Genomic DNA, 19,002 nt, shown 5'->3' on the forward strand with positions numbered 1-19,002 from the left:
AATTTCCAAAATAACATGGTTCAGATGCAGGGTCTTCAACCCATGCAACAAGTGCAGATGCCACGTGTGCAACCAGTGCAGATGCAGCAAGTGCAACAGCAGATTCCAGTGGTACCCAGACAGCAAATGCAGTTGCCGTTAGCACCAATGGGACAGCAACAGGTGATGCTTCCTCAACAGGTCACAGGTCAAGGAATGAGTCAAAATAATGCAGTACAACAGTTCCCATTACATGGTGAGAATGGAATAAACGATGAATGGTCGGATGACAGCTCAGATAGCGAGGAGTGCAGGCTTGCAGCGTCCCTAGAAGTAGATCAGAGGGGACCTTACGTGCAAGGGAAGGTGATGGGTCACAAGGTCTCATTTGTGGTTGACACAGGAGCTACACGCTCTACAGTCAGAAGTGCAGAGATTCCAAAGTTGCATCTTTCGGGACGTACGATAAAGGTAGTAGGAGTGGCAAACCAGCTCCTGACTAACCCGATCACAGATCCGGTTCAGGTTGAGATTGCTACCTTCCAGGGATTGCACAGGTTTGTAGTCTGTGATTCAAGTCCTGTGTCCCTACTGGGAAGATACTTACTGTGCAAGACGAGGGGTTATATTACCTGTTCCAATGAAGGGATTGAGGTACAGACAAATAGTGATGATGAAAGGGACGATGGACAGATCTCGGAGCCTGAGACGGAGACAACAGATGAGGAATACCCCTTGATAAGCTTCTTCCCAATGTTCACAGTGACTGATCTGCCAGCAGACTTGAAAGGGACAGTAAAGGAGAAAGTGTGGGACTTGACAGGAAAGGAAGTGGGACTGATAAAAGGAGTAGAACCAGTCAAGGTCAGTGTGAAGCCTAATGCTGTGTTTCCCCAAGTACCGCAGTACCACATGACGCAAGATGTCCTTATACAGGTGACGCAGATAATTGCGGACTTTGTGAAGCAAGGGGTCCTGAAAGAAGTGATGAGCAGACCATGTAATTCACCTATAATGGGACTGAGAAAGCCTTGTGGGAAAGTTCGAATTGTCCAAGACTTGAGAAAGATCATTGACATAGTGGTGAAGTGTTGTCCAGTGATGCCAAATCCAGCAGTGATTATGTTCCAGGTCCCATGTGATGCAGAGTGGTTTACAGTTGTAGACTTGTCCCAAGCGTTCTTTTCTGTGCCTCTTCATGAGGACAGTCAATTTCTTTTCAGTTTTAAATTCTTGGACAAGGTTTACAGTTGTTGTCGAATCCCTCAAGGGTTTTCAGAATCACCTTCCATCTTTAATCAGATACTGAAGAAAGATTTGGAGTCATTAGAATTGCCTTTTCAATAGACTCGAGTGCAGTACATTGATGATTTGTTAATTGCATCCAAAACAAGAGATGACTGCAAGTATGATACTATTGCCTTACTGAATCATTTTGGGAAAAATTGTCATAAAGTGTCCCCAAAGAAGCTGCAATACTGTCAGAAAGAGGTGAAATATCTAGGTCATCTAATTGAGAAAGGGTCGAGGAAAATATCCAAGGAAAGAGTGACTGCCATATTGCAGATGAATCCTTCGCCATCCCGGAGAGATGTTAGGATGTTTCTGGGAATGGTGGGCTACAGTCGTCAGTGGATCCTGAATTTCTCAGTTATCACCAAGCCATTAGTGAGACTGACTGTGAAGGAGGTTAAAGATGGGCCAGACGTTCTAACCTTGTCAAAGACAGAGATGAAGGCATTCATTGAGCTGAGAGAGTGTATGTCTAGGGCTCCAGCTTTAGGTATGAGTGATTACACAAAGCCTTTTGTCCGGTTTTGTCATGAAAGCGATGCATGGTCCTTGTCTGTCCTGACACAGGTCCATGGAGGTGCAAACTGACCTGTAGCATATTTGTCAGCTACATTGGACCCTGTCGCAGCAGCCTTACCTGGTTGTCTGCGTGCAGTAGCAGCAGTTGGTCAAAGCCTTACACAGTGTGAAAGCATAGTGATGGGACATCCTTTAACAGTAATGGTCCCACACTCAGTTGAGATTTTGTTAACCTGTACCAAGACACAGCACATGACAAATGCAAGATTGACGAAATATGAAACGATTATATTGGGGTCACCGAATGTAATTCTAAAAAGATGTACAGTGCTGAACCCAACAACTTTGCTTCCAAATGAAAATACAGAGGTTGATGATGCTGATGAGGTAGAACATGATTGTCTTGAGGTAACAGAACTGAGCACCAAACCGAGACCTGACATTAAAGATACCCAATTGGAAGACAATGATTACATTATCTTTGTTGATGGCTCATGTTTGAGAGACTCAGTAGGAGTACAGGGAGCCAGATACACTGTGTGTACAATCACTGGAATCTTGAAAGCATCTTTGCTTGAAAGAGTGTACTCTGCTCAAGTGGCTGAATTGGTTGCTCTTACTAGGGCATGCCATGCCGCTGACAAACTAAAAGTAACTATCTATACTGACAGCAGGTATGGATTTGGAATTGTCCATGATTTTGGCCAGCTATGGTCCCAGAGGGGTTTCTTGACCTCGTCTGGTTCTCCAGTGAAAAATGGTGAGAGGATTAAGGAGTTGTTGCACGCGATTCAGTTACCTCATGAAATTGCCGTGGTGAAATGCAGCGCTCATGTGAAATCACAAGACTTTGTCTCAATGGGAAATGGATATGCAGATCAAGTCGCAAGGTTTTGCGCATTTAACTGTATATCGTTCAAGGATCAGTGGTAATTGTTACCTGAAACAGAAAATGAGACATGCACAGGTTATGCTGTGAGGGTGGTTGACACATTGGAAGAATTGAAATTGTTGCAGGGATGTGCCAGTAGGGATGAGAAGCGTTCTTGGGTTAAGATGCAATGTGTACAAAGACCAGATGATTTGTGGGTTTCAGATGAGGGGAAAATGGTTTTGCCATCAGTCTTTTGTCACAGTTTGCAAGGTTTTATCATGGGCAAGCACTTATTGGGAGGGATGCCATGATCAGGTTGTTCAAAAATGACTGGTTTAACCCGAAATTCAGACAAGCTGCCGAAGTGATTTGTCACAGGTGCATCATCTGTCAACAGATGAATGCGGAGAAAGGGACAGTGGTGAATTTGTGCCACATTGGGAGAGCAGGAGGTCCATTTAGCAGAATGCAATTGGATTTTATTGAGATGCCTGTGTGTGGAGGCTTAAGGTACGTGTTGGTTATTGTGTGTATCTTTAGTCACTGGATTGAAGCATACCCTAAACTTAGAAATGACAGTCTCACAGTAGCGAAGCTGATAAGAATTGATACCACGTTTCGGGTTCCCGATCTCTTTAGAATCAGATAGAGGAAGTCACTTCAACAATGAGGTGGTTAAGCTATTGTACGCAGCATTGAACATCGAACAGAAGCTGCATTGTAGTTACCGCCCTGAAGCCTCCAGATTAGTGGAGCAAATGAATGGTACCTTGAAGTCGAGAATGGCAAAGATGTGTGCTGCTACAAATTTGAAATGGCCTGATGCATTGCCTTTGGTGCTAATGTCAATGAGAAATACACCCAACAAGAAAACAGGACTGTCTCCTCATGAAATTCTCATGGGCCGAGCTATGAGATTGCCCGCAGTACCTGCAAATGCTCTTGTGAATATCACAGATGATATGGTGTTGGACTACTGCAAGGGTCTGGCTGACGTGGTCCGCTCTTTCTCTCACCAGGTGGAAGCAACCACACTGCCACTGATAAATGATCCAGGTCACAACCTGAAAGCTGGTGACTGGGTTGTTGTCAAGAAACACGTGAGGAAGTCATGTTTGGAGCCACGTTGGAAGGGGCCATATAAAGTAATACTGACGACTACTACTGCTGTAAAGTGTGCGGGAATTCCAAACTGGATTCATGCCAGTCACACAAAGAAGGTGACATGTCCAACTGATGAGGAAGGAACTTGAATTATCGAAAGTAACAATAGCAGAAAAGGAAGTCTCAGGACCAGAGAGTAATCAAAGGGGAACTGAGACAGAAGGAGAGTCCGTTGAGGACGGCTTGGTCACTCCAACAACAAACGAGACCCAGAGGAGTGACAGTGAGCCTATCTCCACTGAGGCGCCAGGAGGCCCGACCCAGAGAGAGGTCCTCCCAGAAGCAGACAGATGCAGTATAGAAATTGAGCCCCTGACAGACCCAGAAGGCGTAGGACTTGAAGCGGAAGAGAGTCAGAGTGTCCAGACTCCTCCTGAGCCTCTTCCAGGTCCATCAAGAGAAAATACCATAGAGTCAGAGGAGGGCAACGAGTTGCCACAAGGAAGATCGAAGACCAAAGTGTCACTGAAAGGAGATAAGTGGCCAGAATCGCAAGTGACAAAAGGAAAGGTGGTTGTTGACGACACAATAGAGGAAGAGGTCGATACAACAAGGAAAGAAGACCTGAGTGAAGGAAAATTGCAGGGTGACCGTAAGTTGAAAAGAAAGAGGGTAGCAAATAGAAGGTACGCAGGTCCTGAATGGGCATATGCAACGTCAGCTGAATGGCAACAAGAGTTCTTGGCATTTTGTTTTGATCGAGAGGTCCCAGGTCAGTACTATGGTACCTGAGTCCGACCGGAGGAAGAGACTGTGTTAATGCGAATATTGAATTAAAGAAAATAGAGAAAAGGAAATTGATAAATTACCGGATGTGACACTGTTAACCTGAATTGACTCTTGAGAACTGATTTTGACAAAGCTGCTAACCTGAACTGACAAGGATCCTGGGAGTGAATGAAAAGCTGTAAATACTTGCTGAAGAAAGACTTTGCTTAGCTTTGCTGAAGAGAAATAAAAAAAAGAGAAAAGCTTTAACCATCCTCAGTTGGTTGTTGTTTACACTTATAGCACTTTACTTTCTGATTCTTTACAGATCATGGCTAACACTAGAAACGATAATGAGGGGAGTAGGCGTTGCAAATGTTTGGGGGTTGCTTTAGTTGTTGTGTGTGTGATATCCATTATAGTTTTGATTGTGGGAATGCCTTTGGTGGATAAGAATGGTACTACCAATGCTACCGTTCCTGAGACCACTGCTACACTAACAGCTTGGGAGAGGTTCGAGCAAGATACAAAATATTTGCATGAGGGAACTACCACAAAAGGGGAACTATCTACTAATGTTTTCTATCGCTTGCTGAGTGAGTATGTTGATACTATGAATGCGAAGGCTTGTTATGTGTGTATACAGATTCCTGTTTTGGTACAAAAGGGAGTTACCTATCATAGTTTGACCCTAACTTATGGGATAAGCTGTAGTCTGTTACTAACACGTTTCTATAATCAAGAAGAGGTGCAGTATTTCTATTCTAACTATGACCTTGTGTTTTCTTATGTGCCTATTATAGAAGATTTGAATAGTGTAGCTAAATACTGTAGCATAAGACTAGTTAAGGGATTCTTTGAGGTAACATTAACAATTAGTACATCATATGCACACCGCAATAATTTGACATGTTTGCTTACACCTGTAGAGAAAAGCTTTCTAGATCACACGGAAGATAGAAGAAGGGCTTTGAAAGGGAAATTTGAGAAAGGCTTGCAGCAACAATCTTTTATTAGTAGTGAGAGTTATAGTGCAGTTAGGGAACAGGGGAAATTAGCTTTAGATGCACTACACATAGGTAAGTTTTGCATAACGCGACCAAAGTCATATTATGACAATGTGTTTGTGGGAACGAGTGAATGTAAGCATCTGTTTTTGTTTCAGAGTAAGTGGACGTTCATGGTAAATGGACAGGATCCAGCGATCCCTGGGATATATTATATATTTGGACTTAATGCTTATTACCGTCTTCTAAAGGGATGGTATGGGACATGTTATTTGGGGATAGTTTTCCCAAAGATATATCAGTTAGAGGATTTAAAGAAGTTTCCGAAATTGTCTGAATTACATTGTGCTAGACAAAAGAGAGAGAGTGCTGCTGGAGTAGTAAGAGACATGTTTGGAGCGATAATTCATTCAGTGGGAGTTATCTTGAACTCCATAAAGATTCAGAAGTTGTCTACTATTGTGGATAACATGTTGACAAATTTTACAGGAGCTATACTCCTGATGGATACTCAACTTGCTGCAGAGAGGGCTATGACTCTTCAAAACAGGCTTGCTTTAGACATTCTTTTAGCGAAAAATGGCGGAGTCTGTAAGATGCTTAATGAGCGACATTGTTGTGCATATATCCCCGATAATAGTAATGAAATTAGAAGTATGCTTATTAACCTAACAAGAGATAGTGCAGATTTGAAGGAACTGAAAGAGCCAGGAGTAAGGGAAAAGGTTGGAAAAGGAATTGCTAAAGCGGGAAGCTGGTTTAGTAATATTTGGCATGGAATATTTGGAAAAATAATAAAGGGAATATTGACTGTTTTGGCTTGTTTATTTGGATTATAGTAGGCATGCAAAATTAGCAAAAGGGCAAACAATAATCAGAGGAGGGAAGAGAAGAAAAGGGAGAAATTGTTCAGAGAAAAATTTGATGTAACCAAAATGGGTGAGGAAGTAGAAATGAAAGAGCTCAGAAGATGAATAAGCTGTGAGAAAAAGATTTGTGTGATGAAAAGAGTCATCAGAGGAGGGATTGTTGGAATATGACTTTTATAATCAATATTAACATGAGAAGCTTGCAAAATAATGTATGATGAAGCTGCATAGAAAACGTGGTAGAATAATATTAATGTACGCGTTTGAAATGTGACCACGGGGACTGGCCACCAATGTATACGATGATTAATGAAATTGACTAATGATGAATTAATAATGTACTAATGTATGATTTTGTATTAGCATTAAGAGTTATATGTTAAGATTTTGCTAAATTAATCACTAGGCCTTAGTTAGCAAGGGTCTGGGCCTGGCTGCCTGGTCTCATATTAAATGTGTTTTTCTAACGTGCATGTGCTGTCTTCCGGAAGGACATGAAGCTGTACTTTTCCAGAAGCTAGAGATATGTGTGTGTGTAACCGTAGTAAATTCTTTCTAATGAGATCCGACTTGCTCAAGGAGACATTCTTGACAAATGCAACAGTGTAATTCGCAACAGGTGCAAGGTTGCCTGTACTGGGAGAAGACAATGGAACTACTGACTGGAGCGACAAGTGTAACTTTTCTTACCTGACATTCTATCCATTGAAGACGTCAATCACAGGAGCCAATAAACTACGTGAGGCCTGTCTTAGGTGAAAATTCTAGTGAGGTGTGTGATCAATCATTGGACAGAGATAACGATGCACCAAATATTGCCCGATTGGAAATTAGAGGCTTGTTCGACAAGATTAATATAACACCGTGACACAAGGAGAAATCAGCCATTACCTAGCCACTTTTAGCCATTCTTTTGAAGCCATTACTTGCCTTATTCCTTGCTACTCTGAGAGACTTTGTCTTTAGCTGTTTAATACTTTAAACCATCCTCACCTTCTTGCCTTGCCTGATACTTACTTCTCCTCCTTATGAGGGAAGAGCCTTTTGCCCTACCTTGCTGAGACTTTGCTGTTCCATCCTGGCTGATGGCGAATCAACTGATGTCCTGAGGACGAAGACTGACACTGTATGCCGCCCCATGTGGATGGGTAACTATATGATAATGAAATTGTAATTGTCTGTTTGCCTTTTCTTTCTAGGTACCAACTTCTCTTTTGATAGAGGCCATAGTTAGATGTTTTCCAAATTTATGTTGCTAAATTGTTTTGCATGAAGCCCAACATGCTAATGCTAATTAGAGGTTAGTTAAGGAGTTAACTAAATACTGGGTGCAAATAGACAAATGACTGAATCTTTGCTTTGCTGAATAACGTGCTAAGGATACTCTGCTAAAGTTGATTCATGTTGACGTCATGTTTTGTTCTAATGTTCATGATCTTTGCTTTGATAAAGTCTTATTCAAGTTGTCATATTGTAACATTGTTGATGTGTTTGTTGGTACTAAGACTAATAAACTTGCTAGTACAGTGTAACAAATAGGGAATAAATATCTTAAATCTTACTAGATTTGTGTGGTTATTCATGGCTGAAAGATCATGGTGTGTTTGATTCTTATTAATGTCATAAGTTAATTTGATTGATTTGTTATTGTGAATATTGATGAAGGTTATTGATCTATTGATTGAAATGCTGAATAGATATCTCGTCCTAAGGAGTCTCCAATCAGGGTCAAAAGGTTAATTGGCCTAAAACGAGTCCCCATGTAAGTTAAATTATTAAAGGTGGGACGCGTTATCAGTTGTAATGTTTTTTCTTTTGCATGTGTTTACATTTGATTCTACAGTTAGTGAAAGGCATATTGTGTATTAGAGAAAGTGAGGGCTGGGGAGGAAACTTAGGCAACAATGAGGAAGCGCTAACGAACTGAGAAGAAGACTCTTGTTTGCGTATAATGCACTGTGAAAAAGTTCAAGGTCATCCTGATGTTCAATTTGTTGGATGAGAGACATAAGGTGAGTTGCTAATTTCAACTGTAAGGAAGATGGAAAGCTACTGGTTTTGATGACATGGATTTCTCAAAGGTTCTGTGGGTTTAGTTGGTATTCACATACTGAGAAGAGGGCATATTCCCTAGAGACTCAGAGGGGTACAGACCTATCTACCCTCATTCCTTTGTGCAGCTATATGCTGTGCAACACCTCTGCATCAGAACCTCTACAGTAGTCTTTGCTATGCTGACACCTCCCTACTTCCTAAGAACCAACTATGATTTCCCTTTAGCTAGTTCAGGGTATTTAGATCAACACAGGTTTATCTAATGATTAGACAAGAGGACTGAAAAGTATGTACAAATCATCAGATTCTGTTTCAAATTTTTTCGATTGAAATTCTTGTAGGCCTAATGCTTGCGCAATTTAATTTTATTTGGCACTTTACCTGTCTCTGGTGATTTGGTACTTATATATAATGTTTTTGAGATTCATTTATATTAGTTTGGCCCTTAACTTGTAATAAACTTTAGAATTTTACCTATCGCTTTCTAGGATTTGATATGTGACCAAATGGGTCGCACTGCAAATTAAATTGCAAGATTGATTCTTGTTCTCCTTTACCTTTTAAGGATCCTAAAAAGGTCCATTGTGGGAATAAAAGTAAAAACGAGGGCCAAGTGGTCTGTCAATATTATCACGAGGTTGGTATTGGATGTTGTCTTTGGTTGACATCTCCATAACCAAATAACAACACTAAAGGAACACCTACTGTACTACCTTTTCGTTAATCTCCTACAGTTTGGACATCCTAGTTAGCTTTATCAAGGAAAATATTTAAATGCTTGAGAACTAAAGAAAACAAATCAGAAACTGAAGAAAATATTCCTTCCTGATCACCGAATTAGTTAATATAAAGGTTTCCTTTAAATCATTGTCTGAAATCTGAACATTCGAACTGCGGGCTAAGTGCCTCTTATGGCATTTCATTGTCAGGGTAATGAGACACAGCAGGGCAAGTTGTACTCAGGGAGATGCACTGAATTTTATCAGCACACAAAAACAATAAATAAATCATTGTCCAGTTAGTGCTGTTTCATTAAAAATGAAAAGTGATTTAATGTAGACATAACTAAATATCACACATAAATCATAATTATGTACATGTTCTGAGTTGGAAGAGCAAATTGAAACAACTCCAAAAGGGGCCTTTCATAATAGCCAAGGTGCAAACAACATATGCTAAATACATGTCACAAAGGACAACTAAGCACCAAAATCCAGACTGTGTCTATCATTTCTGAGGTACTGTGTGCACACCCTACCTCTAGAAACAGCGATATCCAAATATTTTTGCCTGTGGCTAAAAAGTTAAGGATTTTCACTATTCAAATATTATGTTATTCACTATTCAAATGTTATGTCTATTGGCTTTGTCCCGATATTTATAGTAAAACAAATAGGCCTGAAGCCTCTAGCAGTACTTTTCTTCAATACAAAGGTCCAACTCTCTTTGAGTTTCATCACGAACAATCAAAGCACGCCATAGAAACACAAGACCTACTGCCCTTAACATTCGAATTTCCTTTTGTTTACGAATTGTTCATCAACAGCCCCTGGTGGCCCGATGTAAGAGGTCAGGGAACCTAGGTTCTTCCGGAATAATGCCCACAGGATTGCTTACTGTGGGAGGCTTGCAGTCTTCTGGAGTACCTACCTTCTTTCAGGAAAACGTAGGATTACACATTTCTCGCTGCACTTGGTGGGGAAGTGGAAGGGGAGCAAGGGAGGTTGGTTGTGTACGGGCGCCTCACAAAGCATTTGGCTTTTATGGTTGCTCGGTTCCTCGAACACCCGCTTTGAAATATGCACATTTTATTGTGTGTCTGAGTGGTGGCTTCTGGGGCTGTTTCAACATTCCAGCAGTTTCCCTACTGGTTCCACTTTTTTCTTTATCAGCGTGGCCAAGCGACCATTTTGTTTTGTATACAAAGGGTTCCCCTGCCCCGTCATGAGACACCCATGCACTTTACACTACCTCCCACTTGGCCGATAATCACAAATACCACGACCTCCCGGCAAGGGCTCCCAATGCCAATCAGTCAAATGTACTGCTCATGCCATCAACATGTGGCGTTGACACAATTTCAGCAACATCGCAGGAAGTAGAGAAGGTGAAAGTTGCGTTCTGAATGCAGTGGGGCGAGCCCCTCTGTAACAGTTGCAAATGGTAGGCCCAGGGGATTTCCTGCAGTGACAGGTGTTTCTCTCTTTGCCCCATGGTTTGCCGGGACTTGGTGGTTCTTCAGCCTCTGAGTGTGAATAATTTAACAGAGCATGATGACACCCTGGACCTCTTAGGGACCTTTAGCTGAAAAGGCCATTTAGGGAAAGAAGTGTTGTACTCAAGAAGTGTTAGCTGTGGTTGGGCCCAGGGCATTTGCTGCGGGGTTTAAAAGGCGTTTCAAAAATAGTCATTTGAATTTAGGATACTTTGGGTGGTGCCAATCTGATTGTTACAGGATTTAAAGAATTTAGCTCCTGATAGTAGACTACAGCCACCAGAACAATGTAAGCTTCTCCCAGCCTTGGGCACTGCTGCTTTATCCTCCCTAACAGCAGCTAAGATGCAGAGACTTGCACTTGCCCTTCTGTCTAGCCCGGTTGGTCCACCTCGCTGCTCTTCTTGAATCCTCTATGCCAGGCCACTCTCCCTGCCTGCACTCTGCATGCACTTAGGACCCGGTTAGTTGCAAGATTACTGTACACAACAATAAAACTTTGCAATCCCCACTCCTTGGACATCAAAACAGGACCGGTCTAACAGGTGCCACCTTCTTCAGGGTTCCTCACAGGTGTACCCTCTCCTAACGTGGGAAAGAGTCAGAAGGCTGGTGTGTCCAGCCCATGAAAGACTCCAGGAAAGTACGGGATACATGCCCATCAATCAAGCTCCAGACAAGGGTTCATCGGTGACACCAGTCCCATCTCTGTTCTTGCAGTCTCTTAACAATATGCTGAGCTATGCACTTAAAAGTGGCAGTGGGGCAGCCATTAATCTAGTGGCGCCACATCATCTCTTCATCTCTTTGTCAGTAAAAAGAACCAGACCACTGCCTGCCACAGCCTAGTGCTACATGGAAGGCAAGATCACAAATGGAAGTCAAGCCAAAAGTGAGAAACATCATCATCTGAGCCTATTTGTGTCCACACAGGCCTGCCTGTACCTTAAAAAATACTTCAACAGAGAGCCACTGCTGGAAAGTAGAGAGATAATTCTGGGCCCTTCCACTGTCGAGCTATGGGAGTATGACTCCCCATGGAAATAACAAGCAAGTGCAGGACAAGGTTTTTGACGATTCCAACCCCATCCCCTTGCTACAGCAGGAGATGCTTAATCTTCAATAATGTCGCTTCACAAAGGACAGTCTGCACCGATGAGCCCCCCTGTGTACAAAAATATATGCAAAAATGTGGAATGACAATTTTCAACTGAAGATTCTGAAGTTATATGAAATTTGCTAGCAAAATTAAAATTTTGCTCAGCCAAACTCAGTGAGGTAAGACCTGTTGAATGCATTTATTTGTTTTCTGGAAAGCACAAGCAAGTAAGAATTGCAGAGTGCTACATAAAAACAACAAACAATCATTACTTGTGCATATCACAGCGCTTCACAGAAGATGAGAAAGGTGTAGTGAGTCACTGGTGGTAAACAGACTGATAAAGAACAAGCAAACATATAAAAGGACACAAGTATGTCTAGAAAGAATGTCAGGATAGTGTTGATATCACTCTAGAAAAACAAGGTGTGAGAATATTTAAATGGATGTAATGGATGGATTGCGATATATTTGTTTATCCTGGATAGACACGTTTTGGATCAGCAGGTATATCAAAGGTGCTGCTTCAGGTTATATTTGATCATTGAAAAGGAGGAAGCAAAATACAGGTAACACAATCCCTGAAAACATGCGTTTCATGGTGGACCTTTTCTTGAACTCTGAAAGTCGAGAAAGTGATGTTCTACTGACTTAGGGCCTGATTAGAGTTTGGCAGATGGGGTCATTCCGTCACAAATAGATACACCAGCCACCATATGAAGTTTCCATTACAGCCTTTTAGAGATCGTAATACAGAGGACGAGGTACCCCGTCACATTTGTGACGGAGTAACTCATCCAACAAACTCTACATCAGGCCCGTAGTGTAGACTATTTAAATAGCAAACATTGACAAAGCCCATAAACATGGCCGATCATAGGTGGAAGTGCTTCTTCATTACTTTACAAATGTGAGTATGTGTGTATGTTGTCGTCTGACTGTATGAGTGGCTGAATCTGAGAATGACGGTTCTCTAGATGGATGAATATCTGAGTGAGTTGCTAGGAGGGTGGAGCGCTAATAAATATTTACTTGAATGGGTGAATGAATGAATGACAAGTAAATATACAGAAGTACTGAAAGGGTGAATGGGTAAATAAGCGGCTAAACTACTTTCCAGCCCTTGCGTGCAGATTTACCACTACATACAGAAAGTATTCCTGCAAGAATTCATACCCTTAAGTACATACAAACTCCTAGATTTCTTTGACACAGACCTATTTATGAATCTCCATGCACCAGGTTGTGATTTACTGTGTGTTTCCAGGCATAAAGTAGCACACATCCTATTTAGTATTATCTACAAAGAAATGGGTTATATATTGATGGATTCAGATCTATGGTCTTGTCTTTTATTTGCATAAGATAGAAAGGCCCATGCAAGGAACTATCATTTGTTCAATGTTTATGTTCTACTGGGCATGTTTGAAAAGTGTTAGGATGCACAGAATGAGATGAAGTCAACAAAACCAAATGGGGGAGGAGTGCATGAATTAGAATAAGTGAAAATAACATGTGAAGAGTATTAGTGATCAGCTTGCAGCTAGAGAAGGCACATGTTGGGGTGCCAGCATACGCTGCAGGGGCCAGTGGAAGTTAGAATAGTGTGTAGCCAAGGAAGGTGTCCAGTTAAATGAGATAATGTGCAGTGGGGGTCTGTGAATGAAAGAATTGGTGAACAACGTTTTAAGGAGAGTATGTGGTGCAAAGTGGCAAGGGTGCAATTAAGGGAGGGAAATGTGCAGTGAAGCAAGTGATATGCATTAGAAAGGAGTGCACAGTGCAGTCTCAATTAGGTGTGGTGAAGTATAAAGAGGGTGTAAGTGTTCTGTAGGTGCATAATGTGTATATTTTGGATGAGCATAGGAACGAGGAGCATCATTAGATGAGTAATTTGATGGTCCATGGGTGCATTGATTGTTTTGCATATACACTGTGTTGTTCCCACAGGCACTGGCATTAGGGTCTTTCTCACAGACACGGCCAATGAGCAGCTGATCCCCTCAGTCAAGAGGAATGCTACAAAGCGGGTAGCTGTCCAAAGGCCCTCAAAAGCTCAGTTTTCATCGATTACACTAACACCATACCATCAGACACAGCTAACAGAGTGCCCTTTGTACAGTGTGGCCATTATGTCACCCATTGTTTGGCCTCCGGTATGGTCGCAGACCACCCAGCAGTTTGATCATGCCATGTCTTCTGCAGTTGATCCATCCACACAGAGCAATGTGGTACAGAAGCAAGTGTAGATTATTCAGGTGGATGAGCCAGCTTTTTATGGGGTGGTATTTCAATTGTAGGATTTACCTGGAAACACAGCCACTTTTTCTCATTGTATCACCACTTAGTCTGTCAATCATTTAATCCCTAGCTTTGCAATTACTTCCACTTACCCTCTGTCAGTGACAGAAAGAAGTCATTGTATGGACTTAGACTCATGCAGATGCAATAGTGAAACTCCATGTGTCATGAAAGACTGGTACAATCGGCCAATGGCTTTGAAAGTAAAATGACCAGTATGTGAATTAAACATTATACAGTGGCTGAAGAGGATTCACCTTTTGTCATATCTCTGTATTTAGATTATAGTAGCTCTGTAAACAGATTATGCTTCCACCAGCCAGACCTAAAACAGGAATAAATACTCAACACCAGACAGGAATAAATCTTCCAAATAAGCTTGTTCTCTTTAAATAACACATTCATACAAAACACACATGCTTCAAGATTGTGAGAGACACCACAGAGAGGAGGTTGCTCCTCACTTTGTTAAATATAAAGCAATATATAAGCTCATTCTCAGCGAGGTCCATTTCTTTTTGATATGCAACATTTTCAATGCTGATACCAATGTTTACTTTTTCACCTTTCCAGGAAGGTGGCAAAACATTACCAAGGTGTTTTTCGCAAATCTAATGCCTAGGAGGGAACCAACACCCTCCTATAGGAATTATACAGAAATTTTAAATTCAGAACATTCAATAACATCAAGTTAAGGGTACTGTGAAGAGAACACATATCTGCCTATAAAAATAAATGTCCAAATTATAATTTGAAAAAGCTTCAAAAAGTATAATATCCCCTTCTCTGCCCTTCTCTTTGTACATTTTCTAAGCACAAATAAGGCCAATACCTTTTTGTTCTACTGAATAAATTATGCATCAAAGGGAGGTCCTCTATTTTAAACCCTTGATACTCATTAATGAACAACAGAAGACACAGGGACTTGATGAATGCAGTTATCTATAGAGTCTTTAAACTTGAGGGTCTTCTTTATCAAGAAATATGTTGAGTGGAAAATGAACAACTGAAGGTCACAATGAAGAAGTAAAGTGCTGAATGAGATTTATCAGCCTTTGAAAGGCCCTCAAAGAGAATATTTAAAAGTCTAAGAAACTGAACCAAGGTATTAATGTGGTCTTTTAATCTTAATATTCTCCACCGCCAAAAAGATTGAGACAAGGAGTAGCAGGATAACTAAGGACATGAATAAGGCCAATCAGCCTTGATAATACTCAATTTTGAATTGTGAAAGGTACAATGGCAAGATGATGGAAACATGAGCAGGCATACATTTGTGATGTTCTGCAATACTTTGTGTGCACACCACACTTACTTCAACGGTAACTTGATGTTGTAATAAGTTTAAGTCCTTTTTTGTCTGACATCAGTAGACAATTCAGTGATTAACAGAACACTTCACCAAGAATCAATACAATCTTGTTGGTTTGGCTTATTTTCTGTGCTAAAACCCTCTCCCTAAACACTGAGCACTCTAATCTGGATAGACAAAAGTGATGATGAGCTTGTAAATGATTTAGGAAAAGGAGTAATATATGACTATGAGGGGAACACAATGGAAAACTAAGTAGACAAATCAATTAACCAGAAATTAACAAGTGATCAAGTAATTATTAAGTAAGTAGATTACTTAATAGCTGAATGAGTCACTTACATGGATTATGTATTTGGAGATGATTCAAGCAATGAATTAGTAATTCATTATTAATGAATGAAGTAAATTATGAAATAGGAGTAGAATTAATGAATTAGGAGATTAGGAAATCCAGTAAAAAGCAAAAGAGAAGAGAAGGCAATTAATAAATCAGAACACAAGGCATCACATAGAATAATAAAGATAGGAATGGATTAGGTAACTAATTAAACAGAGACTGCAGGGATGTGATAGCAGTTAAAGAGAGACTAACACACTAGATGCACAATTGATACAAGAAAGAGCTAGGACAATAACAAACAGTAGATTAAGCAAAAGAGCGTATGACCTACGGAGAAAGATAGGATATGTTAATGACACAATTGTGGCACAAAGTTGCCATTTAACTCTTAAACCAGGGGAAACATACTGAAGATGAAATCTCATTGTCTGCACCACACCTACCTTTTACCTGTCATGGGGCAGAAGGCAAGGGAAAGAAAGATGCCTCAAATGGCTGGATAATGAGCACAGTGAGAGAAACCAAAAGTTATAAAATCAAGATGTATGTTTACTAAAACATATGTGAGATGCCACAGGGAAGAAGTTAACAGAACCTTTACTACAACCAACTGTCCCAATAAACTGATTGCATAATAACTGATCAAAGATGGTCAAAGACTAAATGGATATGACTGACAAAAACCAAAAGTGTCAATGAGCTATCTTCTGCCCAGTACCTTTCATAGTGGGTGTGGTACGGGTCATCTTTTTTCTCTGCCGTGGGGACATCACCAAAGATGACTGCAGTAAAGAGAAGAAGCAAGAATCAGAGCTGGATGATGACAAAGGTGCAGAAATTTGAAACAACAGCAAGGTATCAAGATAGCATTTGGAAAAAGTCTAAAATGCCAGAAATACTGAGTCAATTTTCTCAACTGTGATCACCGTGCAGAAAACCAGGGTCCATGATAGAGAACAGCATTTAAGATAGTGCTGCTGTAATTGTAAAATTTTGATCTGAGTATACATCACAGATTTACTAACCGAGACAAATGCCATCACCAAAGATTCCTCATACAAATAAAATAAATACCCACATGTGGACCCTTGTTATAGCAGACTGATCAAATTGACAATTAAAAAAATTCCCAAAAGATCAACTTTGATGACCATTGAAAGAAACAAAAAATGCATAAGAAATGCATAATTAACCAAAATATTGCTGCAAAAGGAGGAAACATGTGTTTAAAGCTGTGGATTGGAGTTTACTAACTGTTGCAAAGTTTATGAACGTTCCAAAAATTATGCTGTTTTTTAATTTTCACAGAGCTTTACTGAAGGGTGACATTTTTGCAAGACTATTCCCCAACTAAAAATTAGCTGTTGTTGATAATGTATTTTCTCTGCAAAAACAACACTACTGGACTTTTTCTTGCAATTTAAACTGTGCAACTTTGTGGAAAGTTGCAAAGTTAGCAAAGATTTGAAATTGTTATGCTATTTATGGATGAGAAACACTGCAATCTTGTATTTCCCTGGCAAAAGCATATTTAAGCTTCGCACCCCACAACTTTGAGGCGTGTCCTAATGTACCAACGTGTACTGCAACTAGTAACAAACTACGATTAAAGTGTTCTACCAACAAGAGTTAAAATGGTGGCATGTTCGAATGTAGGTAACAAAGAAGCCAAAAATCCCATTATTCTACTGGTAGCCCGCATTCCTGAATTATAAATATATATTCACTGAGTTTGTAAAAGGCATTCCTTTTTTGAATGGTATTTTTCACCTATTTAGCTAATAGGGTGAACCTTAAAATAAGCTCTTGCTTTTGCTTTTGACATTTCTGCGAGACCGCCAGATTGCAACCTGGGTTACCAAAATGATGTAGAGCATTGAAAAAATATTATTAATATTATTGTTATTATTTACTTCACTTCTTCCTCCATTTTCCTGTCACAGTTGTTGAACATTTGTCAATGCATTACATGTCGAACTGACAGATGTCAATTTAACTAACAGTTCTTTTTAATAGAATTATTAAGATTTTGCTATATAAAACAGCGTTTCACTTGAACGCCAAAACTACAATTAGGGTGTATAATTCAACTGTTTCTCTTTTTCGTGGAAAGTTAGTAGAATTATTAGATTTTATTTTGATTTTTTTCTAAAACTCCATTGAATTTTGCATTTGCAAAGGCAGGCAATGAGAAACACCATGTCTAATACTGATCTCGTCAGTAGCACCAAGTTGCAGATGGTATATTGTATTATTTTTTGATTGGTTGTCTCCATGGTTTGCAGAAGAATATCCAATAGCTTCATAATTTTAAATAACTCTTACATTCATGTTTCTTTGCATTGAAATCTCATTCTAATATATTTTATAAATTAAAATATCATAATTTCATAAATGTAAGATATAACACAGAAATACTGATATTCTGTTCAAGAGAAATATTCACTTCAATTATGATTGTGCCTTCGTGAATCTTCTACGCATAAAAAGCATGCAGTAGCCTTTGCCTTGGAGCTCGTTCACTTAAAAAAACAATAGCACATAGACCTTGATGCAAATATTCTGAGATCACAAACTGCCTCGATCTACTAAATCTATGTTTCTCTGGCTTTTTAACACCTGCAGACACTACTGTCTGTTTGGCTTCACTCTTTATTTTGCAGCACCTATGACCACTGTGTCACGTCCTAAACACCTTGACCACCCGCACCTCCCTAACCAAATTGTGCCGTTTTATGGCCAATGCTAGTATGTTATGCTGCTTAATTTACAAATAAAGGGTCATTTATAGCTGATTTATTCAATGTGCACGAACATTGTACCTGAAAGGAATGGACATCGATTTATGAATATACAATAAAGATCAATATTATTCCCATTGTATGAAGATAGCTTCACTGTAATTTAATTTTTCACGGTGCGCTGGAAAGGTGTCCAAAAAATGATTTTCTTGGAGGAAGCCCCTCTAACTTGCACAGTTACTTCCAGTTATAGTGCCATGAGGCCATTCTTTTATCTTTCGCTGGAGGAACCTCCATGGGTGGATAAAGTGAACCCCAGTATTCATATTAATTTCATGTTTTATGTCTTAGAGGTGTGCACCATCCGAAGAAGGCTGTTAATCATACCGATTCCAGACAGGGTAAAACAGTTGAGCACTCAAAGCAAACGTTACTCTCTGTGACAACAGAATTATTAGTCAAGGAATATCCATTTCTTAGTATCAATATTCACCAACTCATGGTTACTTTTTTGTGTATTTTT

At 40.1% G+C, this 19,002-nt stretch overlaps 1 protein-coding gene across 2 annotated transcripts in view; it reads right to left on the reverse strand.

Moving 5' to 3' along the window:
• The window catches only part of PPP1R1A (protein phosphatase 1 regulatory inhibitor subunit 1A), a 756,923-nt gene that overhangs the window by 207,834 nt on the left and 530,087 nt on the right, over positions 1-19,002 (reverse strand). The window contains exon 4 of one of the 2 annotated variants that reach the window (XM_069231032.1): positions 16,457-16,520. The exons of the other annotated variant lie outside the window; for it this stretch is intronic. Within the exon in view, the coding sequence (XP_069087133.1) occupies positions 16,457-16,520 (64 nt within the window). The remainder of the gene's footprint in view (positions 1-16,456; positions 16,521-19,002) is intronic. 2 annotated transcript variants of the gene reach the window in all.

This window comes from Pleurodeles waltl, chromosome 4_2, assembly GCF_031143425.1.
Source record: "Pleurodeles waltl isolate 20211129_DDA chromosome 4_2, aPleWal1.hap1.20221129, whole genome shotgun sequence".
NCBI classification, from domain to species: domain Eukaryota; kingdom Metazoa; phylum Chordata; class Amphibia; order Caudata; family Salamandridae; genus Pleurodeles; species Pleurodeles waltl.